The 17,831-nt window shown below is 34.9% G+C and overlaps 2 protein-coding genes across 2 annotated transcripts; one reads left to right on the top strand and one right to left on the bottom strand.

Annotated features, from left to right (window-relative positions):
• Positions 1-64: 64 nt before the first annotated feature.
• LOC108812449 (uncharacterized) lies at positions 65-5,092 on the bottom strand. The gene is made up of 9 exons (XM_018584709.2): positions 4,899-5,092; positions 1,944-4,529; positions 1,810-1,878; positions 1,530-1,682; positions 1,284-1,447; positions 1,046-1,193; positions 826-948; positions 667-754; positions 65-486 (listed from the first exon to the last, which is right to left on the bottom strand). The coding sequence occupies exons 2-9, from the start codon at positions 4,383-4,385 to the stop codon at positions 284-286; spliced, it is 3,390 nt and encodes a 1,129-aa protein (XP_018440211.1). The 5' UTR covers positions 4,386-4,529; positions 4,899-5,092; the 3' UTR covers positions 65-283.
• A 5,127-nt stretch (positions 5,093-10,219) lies between these two features.
• On the top strand, positions 10,220-11,619 carry LOC130496843 (wall-associated receptor kinase-like 8). The gene is made up of 2 exons (XM_056989404.1): positions 10,220-11,245; positions 11,329-11,619. The coding sequence occupies exon 1, from the start codon at positions 10,491-10,493 to the stop codon at positions 11,172-11,174; it is 684 nt and encodes a 227-aa protein (XP_056845384.1). The 5' UTR covers positions 10,220-10,490; the 3' UTR covers positions 11,175-11,245; positions 11,329-11,619.
• The last annotated feature ends 6,212 nt before the right edge of the window (positions 11,620-17,831 follow it).

The raw sequence follows: 17,831 nt of genomic DNA, 5'->3' as shown, positions 1-17,831 counted from the left end.
GTATACAAATGTTCTTACTTATAGTCTCTGAATAAAATCTTCTGGTAAGAAACATTTTTATGTATCTGTTAAAAGTTGTTTTCCACATTAGTAAAAACAATACTATGAGATTAAAGTAAACTACTTCCCCTGTTGATACAACGCCTCAAACCAATTTTATTACGTAACTTGTTTTTATTTTTGGTTTTGGTAAAAGAAAAGGGGAAAGGAGAAAAGGGTCAACAAATATCTTCCTCCTGACCCAAACACGAGTATAGAAAGTCTACAAAGAAGAAAGACTCTTTTACTTTGAAGCCTTATTGTGAGCTGGTGGTTTGGATTGGTTGGAAGTTGCAGCAGTTGACATCACACGTAAACGATCAGCTATCTCAGTGAAGGATGGCCTTGCCGTTGGAATAGGCGCCCAACATTCCTCCATTAGTACTCTCCAGTCTGAATCACAGTAACTTGGTATGGTCGGCCTCAGTGTGTTGTTCACTATCCCACCTGCACTTGACCGTAAATTTCATGAGTTGTTAAGACACAGTCGTGTCCAAGACATATAAGCCGACAAGACAAAATATACAGATGTTTCCTTTATTCCATATCAGAGACACAACTGAACCAAAACATTAGTCAGTTTCTATATCAAACCAAGGGTCGTAAGTCTATACTATAAACACGCACCTATTATAGCACCATAGTGCATATTGGCATATGGTTCCTCTCCGGTTAGAATCTCCCACAAGACTATACCAAAAGAGAAGACATCGACCTGCAGGTATAAAAGTAATAACTCAGAAAGGTTTCTTTTTATTCACTAGTGGTACATTTTATATTGTTTACCTTCTCTGAAACTTTGCTGCTGCTGCCGTTTAGAAGCTCTGGTGCCATCCATGGAAGGGTTCCACGTACACCGCCAGATACCAACGTATTTCTTTTAATTTTCGACAAGCCAAAGTCACCAACCTTGAGGAAGAAGAAACAAAACGAGTGAAAAGTATTAAACACGCAAAGTCTGCTTTTGTTCAAAGACATCATATGATATGAATGAAGTTTTTTTTACCTTGCAGATTGGGCGAGAAGGATCTTTGAGGTTCACAAGTAAGTTGTCACATTTCAAATCGAAGTGAACAATGTTCTTGGCGTGCAAATATTCCATTCCAAATGCAGCGTCCATGGCAATGATTAGTCTCTTACGACGATCCAGGTGTCTGGGAACATAAGAATGAAAAGCAAAGAATGTTTTAACCGTTCATCAGATAAGATAACACTGAGACGTAAAAAGAAAGAGAGATTCGTACCTATCTTTTCTGAGTAGAACATGTCTTAGAGAACCATCAACCATGTACTCTGTTACAGTAGCCAATGTTCCACCAGGTCCATCTTTTACAACACCGTAAAATGCAACCACATTTGGATGATGAAGCTTTGAAAGTATTCCAGCTTCTCCCCAGAATTCACCAGTCTAGGAAACAATAAAAAAAAGGGATTGCATTAGATCTCACGACAACCAAAGTTACAAGTCTTAGCAATGCAGAAACACTCACTAATCTTTCTTGTTCAGATGATCGACCAGCAAAGCAACTCTTCTTTATCCTCTTGATGGCAACATCTGATCCTCTCCATTTCCCATGATACACTGTACCAAACGTGCCAGAACCAAGTTCCTTTAGCTCCTCGAGATCATCATTCATAATGATCTACAAACAATTAAGAACAAAAAAGACAGACAAAGGTTAGAACCAAGTGGAAGACTAATCCTTTCTTCAAATGCAAAATAAAGTAAAAGTTCTACCAGGTGTAAGATTCTAAAGTCCATCATAATACCTGTAAGTCATAATCTGCCGGAGACGAACCAAGTGGAGGAACAGCATTCCTTGTTTCTGTCTTTTCATCCTACAAGTATTCATCCCCATTAGTGCATTCTCGTTTTGGAATATCATGATATAAGAAACTTATACCTCATGTCCACTATCTGGCGTCCTTAGATTCTCAACCATAGCACCAAACTCCTCACTCTCTGTGACCTTCATCTGTGCATCCTCATTTGCGCCACCAACATAAGCTTGACCTAAATTCTGCTGAGGATCAGCGCGGTTCTCTGTTGAAATGCCATCTCTGGCCACTGGAGCGACGTGGTGCAACTTGGTAATCCCTCTGCTATCTTCCATGTCAGATGGAAAGCCAGGTGGGAGATCTCTTTCACTGAACTGTTCATCGGCCAGTTTCCGAAAATAAGACCAGTTCTTAGGATCATGATTCTCTACATTCAAACTAACACCGGCACCATCATGCTGATATGCACTGACGTCCCCTGGTGGCCCGTCTTCAGAGAGTGCCTTTGCAAATATTTCAGAAAGGAAGTCCTGAGGAAACCGATCATTGATGTCAATAACAACACCTGGGGAAGCTTGGTCTTCAGGGATAACATGATTGGTGGCTGTGTCTTTATGGCTAAGATTAGGAGCTTCAGCCTCCGTACCTCCACCATTAACCATGTTGTTATTGTTGGTAGTGTCAGGGTTTAAAATCTTTTGCTCATTCAATGCCCCAATTTCATGTGATTTACCCTCTCCTTGTTTTGCAGGATCTTGCTGCTGCTGCCCAGTGTTGGCTTGTGAATGAGACATTAAGAACTGAGAGCCTAACGAGTCATCAGACTTTGACAAGCGGTTTAGCATTTCCAACTGTTCACGAGGTATCCTCTCAGAACGGTACACTCTCCGTGTGGGTGGTGAAGGCTCCGAGTAATCAAGATCGATTAAATTTGACTCAGAGTCAGTTTGAGCAAGACCACTTGATGTCGAAAGCTGATCATCCTCACCACCAGATACAGGAACCTGCTCACGAACAACAGCATCACGGTATGTAGCAGGAGGCTTTATAGGAGTGTTCTGTCGTGGGTCTCTTCTTGGGGGCAACATATGTGTCGTAGCATCCTGGCTAGGTACAGTTGCGGAAACTGATGGCTCCGGAAGAGCTTCGCAGTGATTCTTAACCTCGAGATTGTCCACTTGAGGAGGATTCTGGCGAGATTCCGGCTCTATATTATTCTCACGAACTCTCATCTCAGGTTTAACGTTTACCTCTCTTCCCTGCACTGCTGCGTTTTGCTGTATGGCACCACCAGGGTGAGGGTATGGCTGCCCTTGGAAAGGTATGGAAATAGAGTAATTGGAAGAACTGTGTTCATGATGCATTGGGAACTGCTGCCGTTCTTCATAATATTGTGGGTACATTCCATAAGAGCTTGGTGGATACTGAAGAGTGGAACCTGGGAGAACAGACTGAGGATACTGAAGAGAAGGACTTGGCGGAATGGACTGAGCATACTGAAGAGTAGAACTGGGAGGAACAGCTTGCTGAAACTGAAACGCAGCATGGGGTGGTATAGATTGAGGATACTGCAGCAACGAGCTTTGTGGTGCAGAGTCAGAGTACTGTAAAGAGGATTGTAACTGCGAAGGGGCAACACCGTTGTTGATGTTGATGGCTTCGGTGTTGTTCCTAACATCCATCTCAGCTAAATTGTTAGCAGATCCATTAAGAGTTGAGTTGCTTCTTGATCCAATGTCCATATCATTTACAGCTACAACATACTGAAACTCAGAGTCAACATCATTTGGCTTAACCCTCAAGAGAGAACCATCCAAATCAGCGACAGAGAACAGAAACATTCTAAGCTTCTGCGAACCCCCACGGTTCTCCATCTCATTATACTCCTCCATCATGTTCCCGAGATCTTCATCGCACGTTACAGACACCAAGGCGTCGAGATCTTCGCCGGGAAGCTGATACTTGACAACATGAGTCTGGTAGTAGATTTCAAGAACTTTTGCCCTGAGCTCCTGCCAAGATATGTCCCTTCTTATGGATATAATGTGAGTTTCGCCTCCAACGTATCTAAGCTTTGAATCTCCCGGACGTGGGAGTATCTTCCCACCAAAGCTGCAAAGGACTTTAACCTTTGCTGTTACACTACCTGAGGCTGAAGAAGATGAATATCCATGAAAGTTGCCTAAACTTGTATCATGACATAACGAAGCTTCTGGTGCTGACTGGATATGCCCGAGTTTATTACCAAACTCATGAAGCGGGTAGTTTGTTCTCTCGTACTCCCTCATCCCATTTCCCACCATGTCACCAGCTGCATTAGGGTTTGCAGACCTTTGAGAAATCACCCGATCTCGCAGAAACTCGAGAGAGAACTCCTCTCCTGTTTGTATGGAGTAATGAAGCCCCGGCCTAACTTCTGAAGTATTGGGAGGCCGAGCATTAGCACTCGTGTTGACTGTTTGATCAGGAGTAAATGCTTGAGGTTGAGGGACATAGTCATTCACATACCCACCAGGTTCCATAGGGTGTTGTTGGAACGGATGCTGTTGTCTGTTTCTATCCATCATATATAACAACGACAAACAGTCCTTTCAAATTATTATTCTACTTGCAAGAAGAATCTTAGCATTACTGGACTATATTGAAGTGAACACACTGAGATGATGGCTAATTAGCTTCGGAGAGACTGCAGAACCTTGAAATGACAAAAGCTGCAACGAAGACAATTAATAAACGTTTAGAAGCCTTGAAATCTTCTCATATAGTCAAGAAAATGAACAACAGGGCCCTTCAGATATATTAAACTGTGGATGAGTAGATAAAGCTTCTAACTTAAGTTTAGAAGCTTTGAATCCTCTTTTTTCAAAAAAAAATCAAGAAATTCGCAGGTCCTTCAAGACAGACAGATTCAACTGTGGATGACTAACTGGACAAGAAATCTCCAAAAAGCATGTTTTTAATTCTAAAAATGGAAACTTTTCCATGGAAACCTTTCATCTATTAATTCAAAACCTCAAATAAAAGAACCCACCAAAGGATAAGAATAAGAGAACCAAGAAAAGAAATGTAGAGCCTTTGACCTGTGCGGTGAGGAAGCTTAAGAAAGATTGTGGGAGCAAGCTACAGTCCAAAACTATCGTCTCTGTGCTGAAATCTGAGGATAATACAAGAAGAACCCCTAACGTCTCTCTTCTTCTTTTGTTTTCTCTCTCAAAGAACGGAGATTAGAGAAAAAGATATGTTATAAAATTACCAAATGGTCAGACATTTGTAATGTGAATACAAAATATTTAGAGTTAAGATTTAACTTTAACTCCGTCTGACTCGGTTTCTAAAAACCAGAAGAAACGTGAACCGTACATCTTTCGAAGAGGGAACAATAGACGGCCACGATGATAGAATAAGATCGGTGGAGTATGGAATCAAGTTTGAGTCAGGTCCCGTTGCTTATGTTATACGGTTTGCATTAAATGGCCACTCTCTATTTCATCAGATCCTAAACTTAATAATAACCAACGTGGGCAGACCTTTTTTTTTTTTTTTCAGTCTCATTTTCGTTATATACACAGTATACTCTTTTGATTGTCAACTCTCAACACTCAAGTAATGTTATTTCTTTCTTTTGATTAATATTGGTTTCATATGAATAATATGCAGTTCCTTGTTTTAGAAATGTGATGTTTTTGAAATCGGTAATGAAACCAATTATTTTTAGATCATGTGTAGCTCGATTTGGATTCAATCGAGCTCAACTGAATTCAATTAAATTCAATCATAGAATGAAAATAAAACTATATTTATATATTTTGTTAGTTATCTTAAATTAAAAATATAATTAAGTTTAATTATTATAAAATAAAATTTAAGAATACTTAGATAAAATCAAATATAAAATCAATATTTTAACTTTAGACATAAAAGAAATATTTTGACTTTAAATATTTCTATAACAATTTTTGCAATAGTTATAACAATTAAAAATTGACAAAGTTGATTTTTTATAGTAAATTACATACAAATCAAGTTTTTATCTGAATATGTTTTTTTGCTTCACGGTCTAACCCGATCTGACCATTAGTGCGATCTGAATTTAAAATATTAGTGTATCTATAACTCTAAATCCGGTTTTGGAAATTGTTATCGTAATAAACTCATCTTATGATTTAAAACTTCAATGCCGTTAAAAGATGATCATTCCCAAATTATATCTTTGATGAAATACTCAATTTTATCTAAAATGTCTTTAATTTTATAAAAGATTATTAATTTTCATTATAACAATTTTGTCTTTTAGTTTTGGGCTACATATACCTAAATGAACCAATAAATATTAAAGGATATGCTAATCTTAAATTTAATATAAATATTCTAGGTTAAATATATATATATATATATATATATATATATATATAAATTAACAAACATAATAACATTAATATATAACAAGACAAGCACTTGCATACTGAAAAACCCTTTGCGTCTGGACCGAATTTTCTTAAATCTATGTATCCATATTCAAAATAAATCATTTGGATATTATGCATAACTAAACCTCTATATCCTGCACCATACATAATATGCATATTTAAACATTTTTCATGTATAATATTGTTTAAAGATAAAAAAATTATGAAGAGTTCATCAACGAGATCATCCTTATATCTCAGATTAACCACAGAAACGTTGTCAGGATCTTAGGATGTTGTCTTGAGACAGAGGTGCCTATGTTGGTCTACGAGTTCATTCCCAGCAGAAGCCTTTTCGATCATCTACAAAACCCATCAGAAGATTTCCCAATGACTTGGAGAAGACGTCTCTGCATCGTCTGCGAAATGGCTGATGCACTGTCCTACCTGCATTCAGCCGCATCTGTTCCGATCTATACTGCTCCAACTGGGAAGCATGTTTCGCCACCTTTAGACTGCACTGGTTTGCGCAAGTGGTCACTTGAAAGAACTCAGCTGCCTTTTGATTGTAGGCAATAGCCTCCTGATCTGTCTTCTTCTAGTCAGCTTCAGCAATTTCCTATTAAAAAAAATTCAAAACCATAAGATTACTTACTAGTACAAACCAAGTACATAAACAAATCCTAGCTACTTTAGTGTAAAAAAATACATCAGGAGCCATGAACCTAATAAGCGATTTATCAATCTTTAATATACCTTGTAGTATATGTCAGCCATCTGATCTGCACCTTGCTTTAGGAATCAAAGATGCTGCTTCAAGCAGGAGCCTTGAATGATTATCAGTATTAAACGGCCTCACAAAAACGATTTTCAATATATCATCTCTGTTAACTCCAGCACGCCTGCTTGATCGAACCTCCCCGATCGACATCTCCTCACGTTCACTGTTATGAGCAGATCGGCTCTGCTTCACCCCTGTAAGACGTTAAACAGAGCCATGTGTTTACCACGAAATATTTGTGCATATTATAAAAAAGAAAAACAAAGAAAATATTTCGATATAAAACCATTATATACTTTTCATGGTGACAACTCTAAACAAGTATTGGGAAGTAGCAAATCAAATAATTATATTATTACTATTTAATACTTGACTTGACTTGATAATGACGAATATCTGAAAATTTAAGAAGAACACAAAACAAATAACAAGTATAAAAAGTAACAAGTATTTGTGTCTAACCATAAATGTAAGCAAAAGAAAAGACAAGTATTATTAGTAAACAACAAGAATTGATCTATGTAACAAATAGTAAACAATGAGACAAGTACTAAAAATATAATGATACTTAGTCTGGTTTTGTATGTAATGAAATCGGTCGACTTGTTATTTACCTAGTATTTAAATTTTGAAGGCAGATATAAGTCAAGTTGCGATTTTAAGTTGAGCAAAGGTTTGACTGGTTTCATGTTACCACCCGCAAACAAAGCTTTTGCAGTTGATAGTGGTTGACAGCGTTTCAAAAAAATCATACAAACTGCTATAAATCGATTCAAACCGTTCCGAACCTCTTAAAATCAAAAACTGGTTCCAGTTAGCGTTTGTGGTTGCGGACGGTTGCGGATGGATAAAAAAAGTTATTTTTTCTAAATATTTTAAAATTTAAAATAGAAATATTATAAATAAAAATATATATTGTATATATTAATTTAAATCCACAAATATATATTGTATATATTAATTTAAATTCACAAACAATATCATAATTTGTTTTATAAGAACTTCAAATTAGCTATTGATTAGAATTTTTAAAAAAGTAATATACATACATATATAAAAATATAAAAATATATAAAACACAATAAAATATTCTTTTAAAAGTTTAAATATAAATCTTCAAAAATAATTATTAAAATTATAACTTTCAACTAATTAAAAAAATAAATAACTAAACATAATATTATTATTAATCATATTATATTAATATTTATTATATTTTATCACAATAGTATGTTTTTTATATTCTTATAATGTTATAATATATTTATATTGATATTTTATTATTAAACCGTTGAAATATCTCATAATCAACGTGTCATAAATATTTCGCAAACGCAACAATTCAAATGCAACAATTTTCAAACGTTATGACAGTCATACAAAATGCTAGATAACGCTTGAAACCGCAAACTCCCGCAACCGCAAATTTTCTCATCCGCAACCATAACCATTTCGTTTAAACCGGTCAGACCCTAACAAAAATGGTGATACCGCAACCATAACCACTGCGTTTAAACCGGTCAGACCTTAACAAAAATGGTGATGCCCAGCCCTACTGTTTGATGGTGATGGAACCAACATTGTAAAACTCTGCGTTTCACTAGAAGAGGCTCGGCATGAATGTTAAGTATGTGACAACGAAGAGACATCTATTATATTAAAATAGAAGTACACTTTAAAAATACCCCTTAGTTTTTAGTATTATTTATAATGATATGCCACTGAGCATTTAATTAATCTTCATATATTAATACTTGTCTTTTTCAGTTATTTAATGTGTTTCCTAAAAATTCTTTGTCTTTTTTTGGTTTAATTAATGTATTTCCAAAACCAAATTCTATTTAATGTGGATTACTTTTTATGATTTTTTATTTTTCTGTTTAATTAATACATTTCTAAAATCGAATTCGAAATAAAAAAAATTGGCAACAATAATAAATAAACCGAACTTATATTATTCATTGTTTTTTTCCTATTTTCTTATATATGTGTGTGTTTGGAAATAATTAATAAACATAGCTTTAAATATTTAACAAACATTATTATTTTTAAACATGTAATTATATTTTTATTATTTATTAGTAATAACTAAAAATAAAAGTCACATTAAAATAATCATTTATATAATATATAAAAATATTATGTCACATATATTTTTCATATAAATAATACCACAATGTAAGTTCAGTATGATAAATGTTGAAAATATAAAATATATAACACCATATATTTTAAATAATATATACAACAATTTTATTATACATTATCATAAATTTTGATCCATAAAAAATACATTTGTACGTATATATTGGGTCATATTCTAAAAGTATGAATTATACAATTGATGGGTTATAAAACAAAATAAAATTACTCAATATAAATTATAAATTATTATGCTTAAAAATGTCATATAAACAATTATTTAATCGGGTAAATTTTTAAAATATATATAATCACTTATACAGATAAATACTTATTATAAATTTAGATTACATTCCTAACTATTTTAACTAATTAAAATTTTCAAAAAAAATCTATACTTTTTGGAAATTTTGCTAACGTGATTTAAAATATTTTCACAGTACATACACCTTCTCTATTTTTAAAATTATTGATACAACTATACAAATTGAATATTCTATGGAATAAATTGTCTATATTTTTATTTTTTTACAAATGTTATAACTAATATATCAATTTTTAATACCATACTAACTCATATTTATATATGTTTTTTACTTTTAATTTAGAAATTTATTTTCTAGATATTTTATACATAAATCTAATTATACAAATGTTTAATTTGTTTATATGATGTCCAATAAATATTGGTCATATAATTTACTTTAGAATATATACAAAAAAATATTCGATGTAACTAAGCACATTGTTATTTTTAAATATATAATATTAGTACACACATTACAAACCATGTATAATATTTAATATAAACAAAGACAAAAATGAAAATTGATACCCGCTCGGTCGAGCGGGTCAAAATCTAGTTATCCTGTTATTAGAGCTGAACGCACTGCTTGAATATTATAGGTAAATTCATATAAGTCAAAGTCTTTTTTTTTTCCTTTTTTAGGTAAAGGTCATTAAAGCCTCATTTACACATAGTATCTGCTTTGCAAGCATATCTGCAACTGTGTTTCCTTGTATAGATATAAGTCAAAAGTCTTTCATTATATACTTTTTGTTTGCCTTCTTCTTCTATGGAGTCCACTGCGATACAAATGTGTCAAGGTCTTCGTTGATGTAACTATGACTTTCATTATTGATTACTTAAGCAGTTGAAAGAAAGCACCAGAAGAAAGCACTACCTTCTTGTGTGTGAGTGTGAGTGTGAGTGAGAGTGAGAATGGATTGTGATCTGAAACGTTTATTTTTGGCATTTTTTCTTATTCAAATCCATGGATATGTAGTTGCTTCTACTTTCCCTGAACTACCTGTTGCATTATCTCGTTGCTCTGACCTGTGCGATGGTAAATGTGATCTTCCTCGTGTTCCTTACCCTTTTTGGGATAGGCGAAGGTTGTTACGAGCACAAATGGTTCGAGGTTGTCTGCAACTGCTCATCACACCGCTCTTTTCTTGTCCTGCCAAGCATCGGACTGGAGGTTATTTCGTTTTCCCTTACAGATGACTTACACCACCACGAGGACCGTTCTTACAAGAGCAACAGGTTTCAAATTCAGAGTCCAACAAAGACTTCAGGCTGTTCCAATGGAAGAAAAGATATCAGATCTCTGAATCTGTCCGGGAGTCCATTCTTCATATCAGATAATAACAAGTTCACAGTTGTTGGATGTAACATCAAAGCCATGATGGTAGGAACAGGGCCACAAATTGTTGGATGTGAAGCTAGATGTGGGAAAGAGAATCAGTATTACAAAGATGCTGACAAGAGCTGTGTCGGATACAAATGCTGCCAGACCAAAATACTGCCTGGTCTCCAAGTGTATGATTCAACTGTGGAGAAACTGCAACCTGGTGAAAAACTCATGTCAGATGGCCTACTTGTCACGAGAGGGGGAGGGTTACCTAATTCAACAGATCACTATATCCGGACTATGGATCTGGAATGGCGTCTTGATGTTCCCCCCCATGATCTTTCCAGAGAATATGCAATGCGAGATAAGTACAAGCGTAATGCGTACAGATGATCAGTATAAGTATCAATGCAGCTGCAAATCTGGTTATGAAGGAAATCCTTATATACCTGATGGATGTCAAGGTATGTATAAGTTTCCTTCTCACTTTGGATAGATAGCTTGTGTGTGTATACTTCTAACTTTGTATTGTGTTTTCGTCCATAAGACATTGATGAATGCAAAACTATACATGGGGTGTGTGGAAAGAGCAAGTGTGTGAATGTGCCTGGATCATTCACATGTGAAAAAATATGGCCAGCCATTCTAGGAAAGTTATTCTAACTAATTTTTTTTTCTGTATATCTAGATTGAAACTAAATAGATTTATAACTTACAATGCAGTTGAAACTCTAAGCTGGGGGTTGTTGATTTTAGTCGTGGGAACGTGGTGGCTATGCGTGGCTAATAAAAAGCAGAAAGCAGCCAAGCAGAAGAGGAAGTTCTTCAAACGAAATGGAGGTTTCACTACAAGAAAACAGCTCGTTTGCAAGGGAAGAAATCCTTGCAGTTCCGTTGCAAATCGCGATTTGCAACGGAATTGCGAGGAAAACCATTTGCTCGCAAATCCTTACTCGCAAATAAAAAACGCTCGCAATTCTCTTGCAAATTTGCAACGGAAATAAGTTACTTGCAAATTTGCGAGGAAATTTTTTTCATTGCAAATTTGCGAGTAATTTATTTTCGTTGCAAATTTGCGAGTAATATATTTTCGTTGCAAATTTGCGAGTAATTTATTTTCGTTGCAAATTTGCGAGTAGCTTACTTTTGTTGCAAATTTGCAAGTAACTTATTTCCCTTGCAATTTTGCAAAATAATGGTTCTCTTGCATTTTTCTAAAAAAGTATTAAAAACACACACAAAATTGATAAATGCAAATATATACATATTGAAACCGATTCACATAAATTAAAACTGTTTTAGAATTTTATTTATAAATTAAACTGGTTTACAATTAGACTGGTTTACAATTAAAATCAGTTTACAGATTTAAAAAAAAACCTCATTTACAACAAAAACTAATTAAAAAACTAATCAATCCTAAACGTAATTAACCTACGCCCTCTCGTTGTCTTCCACCTACGCCCTCGTTGACCACCAATCTTCTCCGCCGCACCACCACCTAGCATCGTCTTCTTCTGCCTCATCAATTTTCTTTTCCAGAAAACAAAGACAAAATCAGAACAAGAGAGAGAGGTGATGAGGAAGATGACTTGATGATGGAGACAAGGTGGAGACGAGGTGACAAGAAGACTGAAGTGGAGAAACGTAACGAGGAGATGAGGTAGAGCCACACCAAAACTCCTTTCTTCTCCCAAACCCGGGAGTTCCCTCTCCTCCTCCTACGCCGCGAGTTGATGAGCCACACCGAAGCTCCCTCTCCATCTCTACTTCTTCATGACATCTTCTTCCTCTTCTTGTGCGAGAGATATAGAGAGAGATAGTGAGATTGCTTCTTCTTTTAGTCTTTGTTGATTTGTTGTTCATTGTGTACAGAGAGATAAGAGGATGAGATTGTGAGAGAGAGATAGTGCGATAGAGAGAGATAGGAGGATAAGATTGTTGATGGTGAGGTGGAAAGAAGAAAGGTTGATTTGCATCCGTTGGATCAAGTTAATCCAACGGTAGATAACATTGATCCATGTGCTCTTCAAGGTGACCAATGATAAGAATTTTCTAATATTTATTTATATTTAAATTTATATGTTTTTGTGACGTGAGGGAGGAAGAAAGAAACACAAATAGATATGGGTCATTGGATGAGATGATATCGATGGTTGTGAATGTTATCCTTGTGCTTGGATATAAGCCAATTGCAATTTTTCATTATTTCTTTTTTTATCTCCCAGTATATGTTTAGGGATTAGAAACTTAGGATTATGATAAGGTTTGTGGTAGGGTTTGGACTAGGGTTACACTAAAAATTTGAAGTATAGATATGATTTGTAAAACTAAAACTTTTATAAATGGTAGATTTAGTTTTTGATATACTATAATAATTAGATGTGTGGATGCAATATAATTTACAATTATTAATGAAGAGTATGAAAAATGAAAACAATTTTAAGTTTAGTATTTTTTTGAAAATTTAGGATTGAAAAGTTTTTATTTAGGCTTGAAATGTTTTTATTTAGAGTTTAGAGTTAAAGTTATGAGAAGTTGAGTATAGGGTTAAAGGTTTAGGGTATTGAGATTTGAGATTGATTTTTGAAAAAGAAATTATTTTTGAGTTTATATTTAATATTTTAGGTTAAATTTAAAATTTGATGTTAAAATATTAAAGTTTGAAGTTTGTGTTTGGAGTTTAGGGTTTAAAAACTCAATTAGGATTTAAGGATTTAAAAATGCAAACTAAAGTTTGGAAACATGGATTTGCAAGGAAATTGCAACGAGACTCTCGCAAAACCCTTGCAAATTTACAAGGGAAATTAGATTCTCTCGCAAATTTGCAAGGAAATTGCGAGGGATTCCTTGCAAATTACTTGCAAATTCATAAATCAATAACTTTAGAGTTTTATTTGGGGGTTTGGTATATTCTTGGTGGACTACTATGTATTTTGTATTTGTTGTTTGAAAAATAATTAACCTGAAATTTTGTTTTTTTTTTTTGAAAATTTAGTTGACATGTATTTATTGTATAAATTATAAAGTTTTGATATTTAGTGCTTAGTAATATTAGTTCGAATTTCGGGAAATATTTATCCCGTAAATATTTAGTTGATTGATATTGACTAAGTTTCCAAAATAGTCATCAATGTACTTGTTAAACATTAAATATTTTAATTAATAATTTTTCATTAACTTTTTTGATTTTGGGAGAGAAATATGATAAAATGTATATATCATGGAATTTTTTTTTCTTGCAAATCCGTTACAAATTTGCAAGGGAATTGTGAGTAAACAAGACATGCATATAAAGTTCTTGCAAATCCCTTGCAAATTTGCGACATAAATTTTTTCTTGCAAATTTGCGAGGGATTTACGAGGGATTTGCGAGGACACTGTAATTTCCCTCGCAAATCTCTTGTAAATTTGCAAGAGAAACATTTCCGTTGCAAATCTCTTGCAAATTTGCGAGAGAAACGTTTCCCTTGCGAATTCGCAAGAGATTTGCGAGGATTATAATTTTTCTTGCAATTTCGTTGCAAATATGTTGCAAATTTGCGAGGAAATTGTTTCGTTGCAAATTTTCCTTGCAATAGACATGTTTTCTTGTAGTGTTTGTTACTAGAGCAACAAATGTACTCCCTTCAAGGCAGTGTCAACAAGTTCAACTGGAGGAAAGCCTGTCTCTGTTCTGAGGCCACAAGAAGTAAGGATGTTGGGAGCTAGCTTACTTCCTCGAAGCAATGAGAAATGAAAGACTTCATGAGATTCTCGATGCTCGCATCAAAGAGGAATGTGATCAAGAGGAGGTCCTTGCAGTAGCCAAACTTGCAAGAAGGTGTCTGAACTTTAACTCAGAGCATCGCCCTACCATGAGAGAAGCCTTTACCGAACTCGATAGGATGCAATCGAAGACAAAAGGCGGCGATCAAATACAAGCACAACAAAATGGGGAAGAGCACACATACATCCAGATCGCAATACCGGAGTCTATGTCTCTCAGTTACTCTTCTCCGTATACACTCGTGGAAAACAGCTCATTCTCACCGGACTCAAAACCACTCATGACGCACAAGACACAGTGACTGGAAATGCAAAACTCTTTATCTTCACAAAGAATCTTCACGGTCTTAATACTTGTGCGTAGGGATGTTATATAGGGTTGTGAAATTTAGGGCTGACCCAGCCCATTCAATAATTTAAGAACCCTAACCCAGATGTATTATTCATAAAATGTTTAGGGCCACTTTAGGGCTGGGCTAAAGAAATAAAGGGTTTTCACAGGGTTAACCTTATTAGATATTTTTTGTTATAGAACAATGTTTTAGTGTAAGGTCAAACCCTCAATTTTTTTTTTAGATTTTTCGTTAAAATTGCTAAAAAAGTTTCTATAAAATTTCAGAAATGATTTTTTCCGTCAAAATCACAAAAAAAAAATATTTTGCCAAATCGATTTTTTTCGCCAAAATCGGAAAAATCAAGTTTTTCCGAAAAAACCCACAAAATCGAGTTTTCCCACAAAAAACCACAAAATAGAGTTTTTCCGCATAAACCGTAAAACTGGTTTTCCCGCCAAAATCGATAAATTAAGTTTTCCCACCAAAACCGAGAAACCCGAAAAATCGAGTTTTCAAGCCAAAATTGGGAAATCGAATTTTCCCGTCAAAACCGAAAAATCGAGAAATTGAGTTTTCCCGCCAAAAACGAGAAATCGGGGTTTCCCGCCAAAACCGAGAAATTAGGGTTTCCCGCCAAAACCAAGAAAACGAGTTATCCCGCCAAAACCGAGAAATCGAGTTTTCCCGAGAAATCAGGGTTTTTCAAGAAAACCGAGAAATCTTGTTTTTCGAGAAAACCGAAAAATCGGTTTTCCCGAGAAAAATGAGAAATCAGGGTTTCCCGCCAAAACCGAAAAATCGGTTTTTTCGAGAAAACCGAGAAATCGGGTTTTTCCAAGAAAACCGAGAAATCTAGTTTTCCCGAAAAAACCAAGAAATTGGGGTTTCCCGCTAAAACCGAGAAGTCGGGGTTTTCTGCCAAAACCGAAAAATCAAGTTTTCCCTAGAAAACTGAGAAATCGAGTATTCCCGAGAAAACCAAGAAATCGAGTTTTCCCGAGAAAACCGAGAAATCGAGTTTTCTGAGAAAAACGAGAAATCGGTTTTTTTCCTAGAAAACCGAGAAATCGAGTTTTCCCGAGAAAACCGAGAAATCGAGTTTTCCGAGAAAAACGAGAAATCGGTTTTTTCCTAGAAAACCGAGAAATCGAGTTTTCCCGAGAAAACCGAGAAATCGAGTTTTCCGAGAAAAACGAGAAATCGGTTTTTTCCTAGAAAACCGAGAAATCGAGTTTTCCCGAGAAAACCGAGAAATTGAGGTTTTCCGCCAAAACCGGAAAATCGAGTTTTCCAACCAAAACCGGGAAATCGAGTTTTCCGCTAAAACTGGGGAATCGAATTTTTCCGTCAAAATTTAGAAATTTTTGTTTTCTGCCAAAACCGAGAAATTGAGTTTTCTCGCCAATACCACAAAAATGAGTTTTTCTGCCAAAACCAGAAAAATAAGTTTTTCCACCAAAACCTGGAAATTGAATTTTTCTGTCCAAATCAAAAAATTAAGGTTTTCTACCAAAAACACAAAATTTTGTTTTTTTTGTTGAATTTGCAAAATCTCATTTTCCGTCAAAATTCTCAAAATAGCTAAACAGTGTTAATCATGTTAATATTATTTGCTTTTGTTTTAAAAAGATTTTATGAAATGGGTAACCCTAACCCAACCCCTTCATGCATAGACTATTAGGGTTAATATTGGGTTGGGTTAGAATAGGGTTGGGTTTATATTTTATAGGGTTGGGTTGGGCTGGGTAACCCAATACAACATCCCTACTTGTGCGAATGTACTTCATAAATTTATAAGACTTCATGTCGTAGAACAAGCGAAGCAAACCATTTGTATAACTCATTTTTATCTTTCACGTGTTTGGTCTATACACATGATTCACCTCTGTTTAAGAGAAAAAGATACAAAACAAAATATAGCTAGCTTGTTTATTTCTACGTTACTGGGTGAAAAAAACAAAACTCAATACACACTGAAAAAAGCATTAATTTCTACGTTATTTAGGATAGTTCTAAGTTAATAATTTCCAAAACTGAGTAACGCACTAATGGCCTGACTGACTATCCACTGGTAACCTTTTCTTGCAGCAGAATCTCATAGCTAAACTCACTTCACATAATAAAACTGTAGAAGACATTTACCCGGAACATAAATGCATTATAGGTTGAAATCTCTGGTAACTTCTTTCCTTACAAACAACTGTCACTGTTAGCAGTTGCTCTTTAGTGCCTTACGCTTCCACTTTGATATGGGATCAAGGTCTTGCTCACTGTTGGACCACACTCAGACGTTCCATGATATTAGTCGGCTATAGCACACAAAATAATTATCAAAGAGCGTTAATATATGCAACCATAGTGAAATATGCTAATTCCCACTCTTATAATTTTATGTACACAAGCCAGGCAAGACTGTAGGAGAATTCATCAAAATGAAGAGGCGAAGTTACTTGTATGTGAAATTAGTAAAGCAGATATTGATGATAACCCAAGTGCATCCCATGGCTTTTTTTTTGCTATTTACTTCTCACCATGCAACAATCAAACAATTGACTATAATAATTTTGTGCATACAGAAAGATTCTATCAACTCTTAAATATTTCTAGAAAAATATTATTTGTGAATTGCTTTCCTAATACCTGATGATCTGTTTTTGGTTTGCCCGACCAAAAGCCACATTCTTCTAAGCTAATGACTGATATAGGAATTGGCTGATCTATTTTTTTATTTATTTATTACAGAGAGTGCAAAAGAACCTTGCTGTTATGAACAAGAATGTGAGTGGTGGTTGTTCTTCCATGTCAATGCTCTTGTTAGTGCTTGGGATCGCTGGTCTTGCTGTTGCTGGTTAAGTATTTGTAATCCCAAAATTAGAGAGACTCTGCGTGAATGGTCTCAGTATATCTCCTGATCCCACATTTTGCGCTTGTGCTTTTCTTTTCTCCT

Source organism: Raphanus sativus, chromosome 6 (genome assembly GCF_000801105.2).
Source record: "Raphanus sativus cultivar WK10039 chromosome 6, ASM80110v3, whole genome shotgun sequence".
NCBI classification, from domain to species: Eukaryota; Viridiplantae; Streptophyta; class Magnoliopsida; order Brassicales; family Brassicaceae; genus Raphanus; species Raphanus sativus.
The sequence above is the reverse complement of the archived record's forward strand: the minus strand, read 5'-3'. Positions and strand labels throughout refer to the sequence as shown.